This window comes from Dasypus novemcinctus, chromosome 21 (genome assembly GCF_030445035.2).
Source record: "Dasypus novemcinctus isolate mDasNov1 chromosome 21, mDasNov1.1.hap2, whole genome shotgun sequence".
In the NCBI taxonomy this organism is placed as follows: Eukaryota; Metazoa; Chordata; class Mammalia; order Cingulata; family Dasypodidae; genus Dasypus; species Dasypus novemcinctus.
Window position 1 is genome coordinate 14,182,684 of NC_080693.1, and position 15,293 is coordinate 14,197,976.

At 64.9% G+C, this 15,293-nt stretch overlaps 1 protein-coding gene across 7 annotated transcripts in view; it reads right to left on the reverse strand.

The window, feature by feature from the left end:
• Positions 1-1,490: 1,490 nt before the first annotated feature.
• TOM1L2 (target of myb1 like 2 membrane trafficking protein) overlaps positions 1,491-15,293 on the reverse strand; it is a 106,802-nt gene continuing 92,999 nt past the window's right edge. Inside the window, exons 13-17 of one of the 7 annotated variants that reach the window (XR_011646760.1) lie at positions 13,262-13,324; positions 7,906-7,965; positions 6,276-6,312; positions 2,216-5,055; positions 1,491-2,138 (exon numbers count right to left, since the gene is read on the reverse strand). Coding sequence is in view for 4 of the 7 variants with exons in the window: in XM_004453249.5 (XP_004453306.2) it covers positions 4,907-5,055; positions 6,276-6,312; positions 7,906-7,965; positions 13,262-13,324 (309 nt within the window). In the remaining 3 variants the exon portion in view is untranslated. Of the gene's footprint in view, positions 5,056-6,275; positions 6,313-7,905; positions 7,966-13,261; positions 13,325-15,293 lie in introns of all 7 variants that reach the window. The other 6 variants (XR_011646761.1, XM_004453249.5, XR_011646762.1 and 3 more) reach the window with 6 other exon arrangements.

Genomic DNA, 15,293 nt, shown 5'->3' on the forward strand with positions numbered 1-15,293 from the left:
CCAACCCACGGCGGCGCCCCTTAGTGGGTGTTTTCATCTGTTTGCTTGCTGTTTTGTTTTTAGGAGGAACCAGGGATCAAACCGAGGACCTTCCGTGTGAGAGGCAGGCACTCAACTGCTCGAGCCACATCTGCTCCCCCCAGCTGTTTTGAGGAACAACTGTCAGTGTATGGGGAGGGCACTGTACTGTTGGCAAGTGCCCGCCAGGGTCTTGAGTTTCCTCCCAGGAGCTGAGTTACCTGCGCTGTCCCCGGGGCCTGGCTGCAGCCTGAGTACCGGGCCAGGGTGGGCAGCTCCAGTGCCCGCTGAGACGGTGCTTGCCTGGCCAGTTCTGGAAAGCCCCTCCCTCCCAGCACCCACCGGCCACCCAGCAGGCTCTAGAAGCACTGGAGGACCAGGTGCCTGGTGAGTCCACAGCGGCGTCCCCGGGCCCTCCTGGCGTCCCACAGGGCACGGCGCTGCTCGGCTCGGCCCTCTTTTGGGACTCAGGTGCCTGGCGTAAGGTGGGGCCCAGAAGGGGGGCTGGGGAGTGTGAGGGCGGCTGAAGCACACCCTTCCTCACCCTCACCCGCGACCTCTCTGACTAGCCGGAACCAGGCAGGGCCTCCAGAGCGCCCAGGGAGGCAAGCGGCCGGAGGGAGCTAGGAGCCCCCGCCTGGGCTGGCCAGGGTCCCCATCACGGGCAGAAGCCTCGCCCGAAGCGCCCTCCGGAAGGCTGCTGTGCTACCCATGCTGGCCCCAGCCCTCCGCCCCAGGGCCTGGGCTTGAGCTTGGCTCTGCTGCTGGTCCCTGAGCAGCTCGGGCAAGCTTTCTGTCTGAGCAGCACGGGGTTGGCACGTGCCTGCGCTTACCCGGCTTGCCTAGGGAAGGCCGAGCCACCCCTTTAGGTCCAGCCTGAACCCTGGGAGGGGAGGGGAACGGAAAACTCCTAGCCTCCCACCCGCTCCTGGACAGCCCTCCAGCACCCTCCGGCCTCCGAGAGCTGAGAGGCGCAGGACGAGCTGAGGGCAGGGGAAGGCCTCTGAGGGGACAGGGAGGGGGGGTGATGCTGAGGGGCACGGGGTTTCTTCCTGGGGTGAAGAAAATGGTCTCAGAGTCTCTGTGGTAATGGGTGCACGGCTGTGAACACACTAACACCCACTCATGGTGCCACTTAAATGGGGAAGTGTATGGCATGTGAATAAGCTCTCGGTGAAGCTGCCACCAAAAAGGCCGTGGAGGCGCCCCCCTGGCTTGAGGGCCCAGCACAACCGCTGCAGGGGCGTCTGAGGCCCCGCAGTGTGGCGAGCCTGGCTGAGGAGCGGCTCAAGCGTTTTGGGGGCTGCGGCCTGAGGGTGGCTGACACTCCCCCCCAGCCCCCCCACGCATGCACACGGCCCAGAGCCTGGGGTGAGACCACTCCGACCAACGCCCCCAGACCGAGACGGGGTCCCCGCTGGCTCGATGGCCAGGCGGGCGTCGGCGTCACAGCAGACTTGACAGCTCACACGGCGGCTTGTCTGATTTATTGACTGTGGAGGATTTTACATGCAAGGCCCCGGAGGAGAGATGGCATCTGGAGGGAGGGCAGCGGGTGGGTGGGTGCCCTGGTGTCACTGCGCCTCACGGGCACTGACGGCCCCCAGAGCCAGCTCTGCCCCAGGCACACACGACAGCGACACGAGACCCGGCTCCTGGGCGACTGGACAGCCAGCCTGACTCGGCCCTCTGGGATACAATCCTGAGAACCCTCACAAATCAAGTGCAGACTTTCGGGAATAAACATCCGCCGTCTCCAGGAAAGCCTGACTTTGCACGCGTGAGAAGCAGTGGTTCCGCGGAGTCGCGGAGAGGCTGCGGAGGTGGCGGCTGTTCCCGAGGGCTGGTGCGGGGACGCCTGGCACGGCCCCCCAGGCCAGGAGGGGCCAGAGTGGGCCCTGGCACCAGGCACGCCTGGCAGGACCTCGCGGGGGGCGTCTTCCGGGTGGAAACATCTTTGTCGGCGGGGGGATAGCCTGGGACACGGCGGCAGCAGCGGGCCGGGCGGGGCCGAGGGGCGGCCCTCCTCGCAGCGCTCGTAGGAAACCCAGGGCCGTGGCCCCCGGGGCAGGTGCTGAGGGCACGGGGAGCGGGCTGGGGAGGAGCGGGGGCGGCAGGGCCTGCTCTGGGGATGCCAGCGCGCACTGCCCCCGGGTCCTCAGGGCCCCTGCCGCCACCCGGTGAGGGGCTGCGGGGCAAGGCTTGGGGAGGAACGGCGTGACCCACGCCCCAGCACCCGCTCTGGGGGCAGGGAGGGCAGCGGGCCAAGATGAGCCAGGAGATAGGGCTGGGCCCCTGCCCAGGCTGCACGGCCACCGCAGGGAGCCAGGGAGCGATACCCCGGGGCGGACAGGCAGACAGGACGAGCGCACGGTCGCTGTGCCCCGGGGCAGGCCAGCGACCAGCCCTTTGGGCTCTGAAATCCCGTGTCCTGCTCGTGCTGCTCAGCGACGGCCCCTCTCTCGTGGGGCCGAGGGGTGCCAGCTCAGACTTCACGGCCCGCCACGCGCCGCTGCCCACCGGCCAGAGGGGTGGGCAGCAGGAGCCGGTGAGTTTTCACATCTCAGCACACAATGAACACAGAAAAGGTTAAACACATCCCCGCGAAAATATTTTGACAAAATAAATAGTTCAACCTATCATCAGGTATAATTAATGCTTACGCGGAATCTCAGCAATAATTTAGTGTAATTAAGTACATACTGTATCTGTGGGGAGGCTGGTGGCGTCGGGGTCTGGCTGTCCCTGGGGCTCTGCCCCGCTGAACCTCAGGCCGAGAGGGCAGGAGACCCTGGGCAGGGCCCAGCCAGCCTCCCCGGGGGCGCCTCCGGTACGCGCTCCCTGTGTGGCCTCCAGCCAGCGCCCCTCAGCCTGGGGAAGCTGGGCGACCCCGGACACGAAGGGCGAGTGGGAGGCACGTGGGCACAGGGCCTCTGGGCCAGGAGGGCAGGTGGCACCTCTCGGGCCCCCTCCCCGGCGGCCCCCGGGCAGCCAGGCCCCTCCGCACAGTTTGGGGCTCTGTGAGACAGGCGCCCATCCGGCCTTCACCACTGCCAGGAGCCTCCCCTCCCTCCTCTTCCTCTCCAGCCTTCGGCCTCCCGGTGGTGAGGGCCCCCACACAGCAGAGGGCTGGCTCTCCCCTCGGGTCCCTGCAGGCCTTGCTGCCCATTGTCCGCAGAGCCAGCTCTTGCGCCTGTGAGAGGCTGGCCCGTGGCGGCAGGGTGGGGAGACCGGCGGGGGCCAGGGAGGGCCTGGCTCTCCACCCCGTGCTGCCTGGCAGGCTGGTAAAGGCGGGTGCCTGGGCCTCAGAGAAAACCCCTCAGGCATCTCCAAAGAGCCGGGGCCGCACCCCAGGCCACCCCAACCACCTTCTCTACAGCTGGTGTCCAGCCTGTGGACTTGGGGGCGCTGACCTTGAAAAACATGGAGCTGAGGCTGGGGCTGCCCACAGGCCAGGGGGAGAGGACGTGCGGGAGCAGGACATCCAGCTGGCCGGGTGGACAGACCCGCGGGGCGCCCCCAGCCCCTCCGGACGAGGCTCCCGCTCACGGGGACTTCCCTAGGGCTCCTGCCACTGGCCCCTCTGCCCGCAGCCCAGCCTCTTGTCCCCGCTCGCCTGGGGCTCAGGTGGTGGCAGCAGCTCCCAGGCCCCCTCCAGGTGGAAGGGCTGACCACTGCTGGGGGTCGGGAGCACGGGGCAGCCCGGGCGAGGCCTGGGCCCTGACAGTGGGCAGTGCGTGCGAGAGGAGAAGGGCAGACTCTTAACCGGCAGGCCCCGAGGCCTGCAGCACTGGGCCGCACCCACAGCCAGGGGTACGCCGAGGGCAGTGGAGGGAGCTCCCAGGCTGGTCTGCCGTCCCAGTCAGCCACGGCCGGCGGTGGGAGCGGCAGGGCCACGCGGACAGCCTGTGTTGGAGGGCAGGGGCCTGAGCGTTGCCCGGGTGCCTCTGCGGGGTGCCAGCTGTCTGCTGCAGGGCCCTGGAGGTAGAGGGGCAGGGGCTACCACAGCCCAAGCCAAGGCCTTGAGTACGCAATGTCCAAAAGCCCCAGAGCTCTGCCGAGCCAACCAGAGCAGGCCTCCCTGCAGACCACTCCTCAGCAGGGCCGGGTGGGGTGACGCGGACTCGTGGGGCGCCATCTCTGCAGAGCTAGCCAACAGGCCGCGTGGCCGCCGTCTGGCGACTGGGTGCTGCCTCCCACCACTCTGGGCTCTCTCTCCCCACGCCGGGAGCCTGGGTCCCCCCCGGCCCCCAGTCACAGACGTGGCTGCCAAACCAGCTGGAGTGTGGGGGCTGGGCTAGCAGCTGAGGGAGGGGGGAGGGTCAAGACAGTGGGAGACCCCCCCAAGGGGCCTTCTAAAGTGCTGGCACACCACGTGCCACCGGGCAGCATGCCTCAGAAGGGCGGCAGCACGGCTCCTTCTGGAACAGGAGGGCACAGGGAGTCAGGGGTGCCTGCGGAGGCCACCAAGCAGGGGCCCGGGCAGGGGCGCACACGGGGAGGGGTGGGGTTGTCGCGGGCCCCCTCTCTGACGGTGGCCTGCTGGGCGGGGAAGACAGTCCAAGGTGCCCGTGCCAGGGACGGTCCCAAGGGACTGCCCTGCCTGGAGCTGGGCTGCGCGGCCAGTGCTTCCTGGGAGGAAACGAGGGCACAAGGGGCAGGGGCTCCGGCTGGAGTGATGTCGTCCCACCACCCGGGGAAGAGGGCGGTTAAATGGTCCTGATGTGTGGGGGGCCTAGGAGCAAACACAGTGGCGTTTCCATGGAGACACAGGTGCGCTGCCGGGGCAGGACCGCACGGGGCTGGGGCTGGGGAGGAGTGCCAGAGCCGGGGTTCCACGGGGACACCGGTGGCCTGGACATCTGGGGAGGCGAACCACAGGAACGGCTCACAGGGCGAAGAGGGCATCCTCCGACCGCTCCGGCTTCTTCCGGCCGGGGGGGTTCGAGGCAGGGGCCGGGGCCTCCGCTGGGGGCGAAGGGAGGTTGGGGACCATTTCAGCAGCTTTGGCTCTTTCTTCAAGGAATTTATCAAACTCTGCAATACAGAACCAAGGCAAGGGACAGAACTGGTAAGGAGGCTGGACACCCCCCTAGCCCCAGGTCCCCTGCCCGGCACCCCACTGTGCGGGCAATCCCTGTCGGCCAGGGAGGGAGGCAAGGTTGTTTCTGGGCCCTTGTGCAGCCTCCTTTGCCACCTCCGGAGCCAGTGGGGGCCGCCTGCGCCCTGGCAGGGGGAGGAAGGGCTGTGCAGGGTGCACAGCTGCTCCAGGGAGCTGTCCAGGGTGGGCTTAAGTCCCTGCCGCCACCCCTGCAGCCTCCCAGTGGCTTTAGGGGAGGTGCCCGCTGTGCCCAGCTGCAGGTCCTGCAGGGAGGAAAAGGCTCTGAGAGCCGCAGAGGGCCAAGCCCAGAGCGGTTATTGTTACTGCGTGCCCGTGGACTTGGGAGCTTCTTCCAGTCTCCGGCTAGGCCCTGGGGGCAGGGGCGGGGAGAGCTGGAGCAGGAGGTCCCAGAGGAACTAGGCAGAAACAGCCCCCCACCTTCCCCCCCCATGAAGAGCTGCTGAGGAAGGAGGTGGGGGGGGGAGAGGACTGGCCCCCCCCAGTCAAAGCCCCAAGGGCCTCTCCTCTCCTAGCACCTAACGCCCAGCACTGCCCTGTCAGGCCGGGCAGCCCCAAGGCCCTCTCCAGCCTGCCCAAACACACGCCCTGCGGAGAGGCTCTGCCAGTGGTCTGGTGCGGTGCGACAGCAGAGAGGGCAAGGACAGGGGAGCTGGATGGTGGGATTGGGTGGGATGAGGGCCCGGGGGTGGCAGGGGCATGAGGAGCATGGGAGGCACACCCGAGAGGGTTGGGGGTGCAGGGGGGAGAGAGAACAGGAGACCGATGGGATGCGGGTGGGGCGGTGACAAGCTGGTGCCCCCCCCCCCGCCTGGCCCTCCCTCCTTCCCGCTCCTCTGGAGCTGGGGCTGTGCCTTGGCCTCTGCAGCAGGACGCAATGTCTGAGGGGCACAGGCACGGGCACAGGGTCCTGCTGACCTGGGGTGGCAGCCCGCGCCCACCCTGCACTAGCTCTGTGACCTTTCCAGAGCCCTGTGCCCGTTCTGACCTCCATTTTGCAATAAGCAGGACGGGGAGGACGGCACCGCCCACTGCACAAGGCCTGGGCGGGCGGAAGCCACGAGGCGCTGGCCCCGGACCGGCATCTGCGGGCGCCGTGGCCACGCAGCTCTGGGGGCACATGAGGGCACGGCCATACCTTCGCTCGTGACGCCTTCTTCCAGGTCATCGCCCTTCTGGGGAGGAGTAGAGAGGGCAGCGTCAGGGAACCAGTGGCCGCACCAACCACCCCTCGTCCCCTGCCGCCACCCATCACGTGCCGCCGGCCGCAGCCCCGGCGGGGCCTCCTGTGCCCCCTTCCCTCCCCGCTCTCTGTGACAGCACAGGGCTGCTCTTCGTAGTGGAGAAACAGAGGCTTTAAAACACGGCCTAAAACCGAGAGGGCTCCAGGTCTCCATCTTCCGGAGGGGCTGGCGGCTGGGGCTGCGGGACACGGCGGGAGGGCCGGAGGGGCAGCCCCAAGAGCAGGAGCCCGCCGCCACCGCCACCCCCACCCAGTGTGCCCTTGCCTCGCCCCCGGGCTTGTGAGGGGTCACGGTCTACACCAGCACCCGGTGGGGCGCTGGCAGCCACGCCCCTCGGCCTCTGCCCAGGACTGCGGCCCCGCAGGAGCCGGGCAGGTGGCGCCCTGAACATGTAAGGTGGCCCAGAGCTCCGCAGGGGCCCCGGGGCAGCCCGCGGGCAGGGGGGCCCCGGGCAGGGTGGATGAGGAGGTGGACCGAGCCCCGGGCAGGCCTAGGTGACCGGGGCAGCCCTGCCTGCAGTGCAGCATTGCTCGCGAGTCCTGGCTTGGCCCTTCCTGCTTTGCCTGGGTGACGGCAGCTGTTCCTTTCCAGGGCTTCCCCTCGGGAAACAGTAATGGGGGGGGGGTGTTGGTGGATTTCCTTGCTCCCCTGGCACCTGGGCACTGCCTCATCTGGAATTCGCGTCTTTGGAGGCCGGGGCAGTGGCAAGCTTGCTGTCCTCGTGTGGGAGGGGCCGAGCCACCCACCCACAGGCAGGCGCCGCCCTGGGGTCCAGGGACCCAAGAGACTGTTCTGCAATGGGGAGAGTCCCCCCGAGGAGGCGGCAGCCAGGAGCAGGGGGCCAGGCTTCAACAGGTCCGGGAAGAAAGCACCTAGCCGGGGACCTTGGACCGCTTCCCTGCCAGAGGCCTCTTCCTGGGCGCAGGGCCAACGGCCCAAGTGGCCCTGCAGGGTGGCCCAGGGTGACATGCTCGTAAGGAAGACAGGTGGCCTCTCCCTGGGGTCTGCTGCCGTTGGCAGGTGCGCCCTTTCCTCACCCCCCACCTACTCTCTCGGAACAGAGACACTTGTCTTTGGGGGCAGGGATCCTTTGAAGTCAGAGACAGGGAAGACAGTGACTTCAGAACAAAGCACCTGACTCAGGTGCAAGCTGGGCAATAAAGGAGGAGCGGCCCTCCTCCCAGGCCGGCAAGTGGCAAGTCCCCGTGGCAGGGGCGAGCTGCCGGGAGCGAGCGCCACAGCAGCGGCCGCCTCCTCGCTGCAGGGTCTCCGGCAGGGCTCTCGTCCCTCTGGCCCCGCAGGGAAGGCGCGGGTGGAGGCGGCTCTGCCCAGGGCAGCGGCTCCGTCAGGTCGGGGCTGGCCCCCGCCCCCCGGGATCACGCTGGCCAGCGTGCTGGCAGCCAGGGAGGAAGTTCAGGCTGTCTGAACTGTGGCTGCCCAGACTTCCCTCCCCGCGCCCCACCCCGATGGGGAGGGGCCTCAGCCTCTCCACAGCCCGCACAAAGTAGAAAAGTCGAGTCTCACCAGGTCGGTCCTGAGCCACACCTCAATGTCGTCCATGACAGAGGGCTGCGCGACGGGGATCTATGGAGGCGGCAAGCGGCCGGCCAGGCACCCCACACACAGCCACAGCCAGGGGAGACAGGACACCAGGACGAGAGGAAAGCGTCAAAAGCAAACCCCAAATGAAACCAAAAAAATACAGAGCAAAACAACACAACCGGCACAGCACGGACAGGGCACACAGGGCAGCCACGTGTGAGATGGGGGTGAGGACAGAGATGGGATGGCAAATCATAAGAAGCAGGGCTTGGCGGGTATTGGCAGGGAGGGAAGGTGGCAGCACGCCTTCTTGAAATGGATAACTTTTTGACTCCGTGTGTCCACCCTCCCAGCCCAGAGCTGCAAAGTGCCTTCGGGTGTCGGGGAAGCCTGGTCTTGAGCATCGATGTGGAGTCGTGGGTTTTGGGAGCTGGAGGGGTATTTGCTGCCTGCTGCCAAGCCAGCCCCGCCCCGTGGCCCTGCTGCCAGGGAGGCCACGGTGCAGCCTGCCCAAGGGCTCCTGCAGGTGCTGGGGGTCGGGGGAGTGAGCGGCCTGGAGAGCCGCCCTGCTGTGTTTGCTCAGCTGGACGTACTTCAAACGCATCCAGGTGCGCTGCTGAGTGGGAGGCCGCGCTCCCGAGCCCTGGGTGTGGCCGGGTTGACAGAAGGCAGGCACGTTTTATTGCCAGCAGACACAGCAAAGCGGAGGCTTTGATGACAAAAGGGACTGCGGGGCTTTAGGCTGGGTCCTCTTTATGTCTCGTTGGGGGAAAATCATGAAGCAGCCCTAAATGCAACGTTTTCCTTTGGTCTCAGCCTCCTTCCGGGCGTTCAATGGCTGTCTGTGCTTCAGTAGTCAGAGAAAAGAGGTGCAGCCGAGGAACTGGGAACTGTGGCCGGGGAGCCAGTTGGCAGCCCAGCCCCGGAGCCAACCCAGGGGCCCGTCCTCAGTGCCTGAGCCGTCTCCGTCCCTGGCCGCCCATGCCGAGGTCTCCTGGGCAGGGACTGTGAAGAAAGCACTTGGCAGGAGATAACCTTTAAGTCTCCCCTCCCAGAAGGCACATTCATGAAATGCTGGCTCCCGGCCTGCAGAAATGAAGGGATTGCCCCTAACGGGGCGGCCACTTCACCTGGCCTCGGCAGGGGGGTTCTTTTCAGGGGCTCACTCGCAAGCCCACGGTTTCCGGGAGAACACCAGCACCCTGTCTGCAGCTGCCTTCACCCCAGTGTCATAATCTAGGGTAAGACCAGGGGTGACACACCGGTTGGAAGCCGGCTCAGTGTTTACAGACCTGAAAGGCCCCGCGACTGGCCAAGGGCCAAGAACAAGGCGCTCAAGCCGATGGCCGGCTGGACAGCCCGGCTCCGGGCACCTGTGAGGGAGTGTCCCACCTCCAGCCTTCACAGCTCCTCAGCCAGCTCACAGGCCCTCGCTCTGACTAACCCGAGCAGAAAACGGGCTCCGGGTCCTGACTACAGACCCCCGTGGGCGGCCCCCACGTAGTTCCCCAGAGGCGAAAGCCAGCCACTGAGTGCCATCAGGAGGAGCCTGTTGTGCCGTTTGATTTCTTTGACATGAATCTAGAAACTGTCAGAGTTCCTCTCACCCTGAAATGGATGCCAGGGACAAAGACTGTGTGATTTACTCGCTCAGCGGCAGGGATGCCTGATGGGATGTGCCAAACCCAGACAGGCACCTGCCTTGCCCATCAGAAAGGCCCGGACACCCAGGGTGCTGCCTGCTGGCCTGCTGTGGGCTGGCGGAGCTGCTGCCGTGCCACAGTCCCTAACAGTGGATGCCAATTTTCATTATCATAAGCTTCTAAATCAGAACGCCCAGCTGGCCTCTGAGAAGGCCACGCCAAGCTGCCAGAACTAAAGCTTGGACAGAGCCTGCACCTCCAAAGAGAACCCAATCAGCCACCCAGCAGAAGCCGCCTGAATGTGCGCTAGGGCCTCCTTCATCCTGCCTCACTTCAGCCCCACCCCGGAGACCGCCGCAGAGTGTGCAGAGCTTCTCAACATGCTGCGAGAGACTAAAAACAACAACAAAAAGAAGTCATCAAGGGCTCATGGGCCATAAACCTTCAGGGTTTTCTTAGAATTTTTTTTGTTACTGTTCAAAAATAAGTCCCTTGAGGCCTAAGATCATGCTCCAGTTTTCTTCTTTGAGGATTAATCTCGAGAGCCCGCATGCTCAGAAAATAAACACTGATGTTTGAGAAACAATTCACGCCCTCCAAAAAATTCTCCAAAAGCTGGGTCATGGGAACACTTTTCTTCCTTCTAGATTTTTCCAAATAAGCACGATTGTGGACTGACATCCTCCAGGCCAGGCCCGGGGACTCGGCAAAGCCAAGCCTGAGGAGCGAGGCTGGGGACGCACGCAGCAGGCGAGGGGCGGGGCTGGCTGGGTTCTGGGTCCTGGTGCTAACGGGGCCTCTCTCTGGACCCTGTTCCTTCCCCTGCTAGCTCCCCAAGCCTCGTCGTCCTCCAAGGCCTCTCAGAGACTCGGCTGCAGAGGCAGCAGGAGCCGTGAGCAGGCTCCCAGCTCCCGTGCCAGCCCCTGGGCGAGGTCTCTCAGCCTCGGTCTCCCCAGCTGGGAACTAAGGTGACTGCTTTGTGGCACCGAGCTTCCAAAGCTCGATGACTCTGGATCCCTCAACTCCTGGGCTGGCACTTCTGTTTCCTAATCCAGAAACCCGGGCTTGTGGGAAAGGCCTGGAGTGCCTGGGTGGGGGCAAGAGGCGCTTGGCCTCCGGGGCTAGGCTCACAGGCGGGGGTGGAGTTCCTGCGGCTGGAAACAATTGCTGAGCTCTCGAAACCTCCCAGCCTGGAAAATAAACGCCCTGAGTGTGCCGCCAGGGTAAAGCTCCCTTGACCGATGTGGGTGCTGTCGGTCCACAGACTAAGCACGCACACTGCTCTAACACGCCAGCGAGGAGACAGCGAGGGAGGGAGAGGAAGCTCTGCGCTCCAGGCTGACGGGGGCGCAGAGGGAGGCCACAGCCAGCCAGGAGGGCCCTGCGCCCAGGGCCAGGGACTCGCCTTTGCCCTGTGGCCGGGGCAAGTCACCAGGTCCCTCTAAAACAGGAGGCTAGGCCAGCCGATCGCCAGGATAGCCAGCCAGACGCGCTGTGGCTTCAGCATCTTCTTGGGCGACGGCGTAAGCCGAGGCTGGTCCCAGGTGGCTGAAGAGTGCGAGGTGGAGGAGGGAGGCGGAAAGGCAAGAGGAGAGTCGGAAGGAGAGCGAGGAAGCTTGGAAGGCAGCCCCTCCGTTAAAGGCCAGCTCCGGGAGGCCCAAAGGGCTCTGCTGGCTCCGCCCGGGCCAAGCTGGACAAGCAGCGGCAGGCCTGGGGGGAGGGGGCGCTGTGCATCAGCTGGCTCTCGCGGGTCTGCGGGCAGGGGAGCTCTGCCATAGGGTCAGGAGGGCCGAGACAAAGAGGGGCACCCACTGGCTCAGGCCCTGGGCTTTGTATCTGGGGGCACACCCAGTTACCCATCATCTGTCCTGAATGGTTGGGGCCTGAGGCCCCCCCTGCATCTAATTTGGGGGAACCGCAGCTACCAAACTCTGTTCTGGTTGTACATGTGGCCACGTTGGCGGGGTGCCTTCCTGGTCGGCCCCTGCATGTGTAGGGCAGACATCCCTAGTAGATCCCCAGCCAGGACAGCAAGAATCCCCAGGAGCCACAGAAGGCAGGGAGGAGAGCAGGCTCGGCACTCACGCGGGCCACGGCCGTCCTCAGGCTCTGCTCAGCTGGCAGTGAGCCTGACGCCGCCGGGCAGTCAGCCCGTGGGTGCTCCTTGCTGCCCCCTCGCCCCAAGCCCACGGGGAACCCCACTGTCCGGTTTCCAGCGCACAGGAGCAGTGTCTGTAGCTCCACTGCGCTCTTTCCGGAGAAGGTGTGACGTTCTCCCTCAGTGCTTCAAAGCACCACCCCAACAGCAGGAAGGGTCCGAAGGCCCTTTGGTCTCACTCAATAGTACAAAAAGTTTCCAGGTAAAGAATTTGTACTCAGAGGGTATGGAAAGACTCAGCATTTCTATGCTATGGGAAACAGGGCAAAGCAATTAATACACGTTGTTTTTAAGCACTGCGGTCGGACAGACAGGACAGCAGGTTAGCTGTTAGTGGTTTGTTTCAGGAGGGTGGGGGCCTGGGCTCCAGGCGGGGCAGGGCAGTGTGGAGGCAGCAGTGGGGCACACAGCCGTCACCACCCACTGTCCAGGCCACACTCAGGGTCGGGCAGTATCCTTTTTTTCAGGATTAACAGGCACAAGGACACATGGGCTGAATCCTCCCTAATTGGACGGAGTGGACGTGGTCCCAGGAGCCTGCTGGGAGGCCACCCACACGGGCCAGGGAGCCAGCACGTCCCAGGGGAAGCAAACGAGGGGCCTGGGCAGCCCGGGGGTCTGGCACAGAAACACCCTGCCTTCTGCCCGTGAGCAGTCGGCAGGTGAAGGAGGCCTGCCCACCTGGGCATGGCTGTGCAGAGGTCACCGCTCCCTGCAGGCTGCCAGGCCCATGCCCCCTCCCTGCGGTCCCGTCTGGCCCAAGCCTGTGCGTGCTGGCCTGGCCTGGACACCCAGCCATCTGGGTGCCCCAACACGGCCACGGTCTGGCATGGCGGACACGGGGCAGACATACTCCCTCCCCAGCCCATCCCCTTCCTCTCTATCCCCTGCTCCTCTGTCCCCTCTTGGGGCTCCAGGTTAGAGGCACTTGGCCAGGATGAGACCGTCCCCTTGCCAGAGAAGGCGGGAGAGACCCCGCCAGGCCTTGGTGCCACCGGCGCGGCTTCGTGGGCACTGTGCTTAGGGTGTTGAACTCCCCCGCTTTGTCTGCTTTTCAGTCTGTTCCTATTGCGTGTGCATTTCTTTCCGAGGTGGGAAATCCTTCTGGGGGCCCTAGTGGACATATACAACTACAGGATAAAAAGCTGCCCAGTCACGGGCACTGGACTACATGGGACTTCTCTGAAGGGTCAGCTGTTCTGACTGTCCCCTCCCAAGGAAAAGCCATGGTAACTTGTGCTGATCCTGGAAAAGTGAATACTGCCCAGAGCCCCAGAGACAGTAAAAGGAGGGGGTGCTGCCTGCGGCTGCCGCCCAGGCCGCAGGGCCCAGGGGCACGGCCGCAGCAGAAAGCCAGGCGGGGCGTTTCCCGGGGCTGGCCTGTGACTTGAGGAGCCTTTACAAAGAAAGGAGGGGCTGCGGTGTCCTGGTCGCCAGGACAGCCTTGTACTGTCTGATCTGCGCGGGCTCGGCAGGCGGGGGCAGAGGGGCCAGGGGCTGGCGGGACAGCGGGGCCGGCTCAGCTGGAGCCGCTCACCATTCCTTGGGTCATGAGCCACGCGTCGATGGGCTCCAGGTCAGAGTCCCCACCTGTACCTCTCTTCAGGGCCGAGGACGGAAAAGTCCCAGAGAGAAAGAAGTCACAGCAAGACCCGGGACACAGAGGTCAGCAGTACAGAGCGTGGCGGCAAGAGTCGCTGCGGAGCGTTGGCTCTGCCGCGAAAGGAAATGAAACCCGAGCCCCCCGCCCCACGCCCCCCTTACCTTCCTGGAGAGAGAAGAGTTTAGCAACCAAGAACCCTGGTGGCCGACACCCTCGTGGGAGGAGCTAGGGAGGCCGCTGGGGCTGCTTCTCCCGGGAGGGCTCCCCGGCTTGCCAAGCCGGGCCAGCCGTTCCAAGAACCAGCCTGTACAAAGCACTTCCACGTTTTCTAACTCTCTCCTGCTTTCTCTCTCTCTCTCTCTTTCCCCTGCTTCCCAGGTGTCGGGTGTGTTCTTTATCTACACTCTTAGCTGGACGGCTGAATTTGGGTGTATTCTTTCTTGCCTTTTCATAAGTACTTAAAAGTATTCAAGTTTCTAAGTGTTTAGAGTCAAGACTGCCAATCCAGCTGCCCTCCCTGGCCACGCAGCCACACCAGGGCCCCCTGCTTTGCCGTGGGTTTTCTGCTGGCCCACCTGGGACCCTGGAGAGCATACCCACACCTCCAGGGCAGCTCGTCTTAGACACGGGGCGGCAGACCCTTGAGTGGGGAGCCGGTGTGCCTGCCCACGTGCGCGTCACATGCACTGCGCAGACACCTGGCCGATGGGCCCCTGGTCCTTCCCCCTCCAGGGCCCAGGCCGGTGTCACCCGACCAAGCAGCGAACATGAAAATCGACTTAACCTCGCCGCCTCCCACTGCAGGGAAACGTGCTGGAGTCCTCAAGGCCTTGGAGGACCGAGGGCGCTCCCAGCAGGCACCGGGGGTGAGGGTCACGGCGCCTGCCACAGCTCCTGGGCCGGGCGCCCTGGCGTGGCTCCAGACCTGGGCGCCAACAGCAGCAGGGCACACCCTGCACGACCAGGGCAGCTCCGGGGCCAGAGTGGGGGCACAGGAGGCCAGCCGGCCCGAGTGATGCCAGGAGAGGGACCACAGCCAGGCAGGCGCTCTTGTGGCTGCGTGGGTGAGAGCGGCCAGGTGCGAGGACACTGTCTCTAAGAACCGGGAGGAAGAGGACCAGGACCACTGCCTGTGTTTGGGGAAGCCCAGACTCAGGGCCCTGTAAGGTGGGGGGCTGGCACCAAAGGCAGCCAGGCCAGAGGGGCTGGCCCGGCCGGGCTGGCTCTTGGGCGCTCCCTGGTGGCCAGCGCGAGCCATGCACGGTCCTCATCTCGTCGAGCTGGTCTGGCCAACTTGACCAACTTGGGGAGCCCTGGCCCCCCAAAGGTGGGTGTTTCCCACAGGAAAGGAGCCGGAGCTCTGCTGCCTGCCGCGCCCACACTTGAGCAAGGGGCTACGGAGGCCACGACCTGGCCTTTGGGGGAGCCCAAGGCCCTCGCTAGCCTTCCTGCACTGAGGGGCTCTGAGAGGAGTGCTCGCGGGTGAGGGGACATCCCTCGCCTCCCCGCAGGCCCCGGGCCTCTGTCAACAGACACATATCCATGCATGGCCACGCAGGGTTCTTTTTTAGGCACTGGAAAGAGAACTCTCTTGAGAAGCATTAAAACACAATCCTTTCCTCTTCAGTGGTCTGAAATCTTCCAGACACCGTGACTGGGCGTGGGGAGTTCAAACAAGCACCTCTCTGCTTCTTCAAAGCGTTTCCCCTGCTGGCTCTGCTGCTTCCAGAGGAGGAGCTTCCCAGAGCTCCCTCCCTTTGAGCCCCTCCCCTTCCAAGCACCGCTTCCACCCCTCTAGCTGCAGCTCCCCAAACCAGTCCTGACCCGGCCGCCCTCTGCCTTCTGATCTGCCTTCTGATCAGGCAGGGGCTTCCTCAGGCACCCACTCTCATCAGGTCAGCATTCTCCTTCCTCGGAAGGTTCCTTATCTTGTCAGGGCACTGCTGCCCCCAGGGCACCGGGCCGA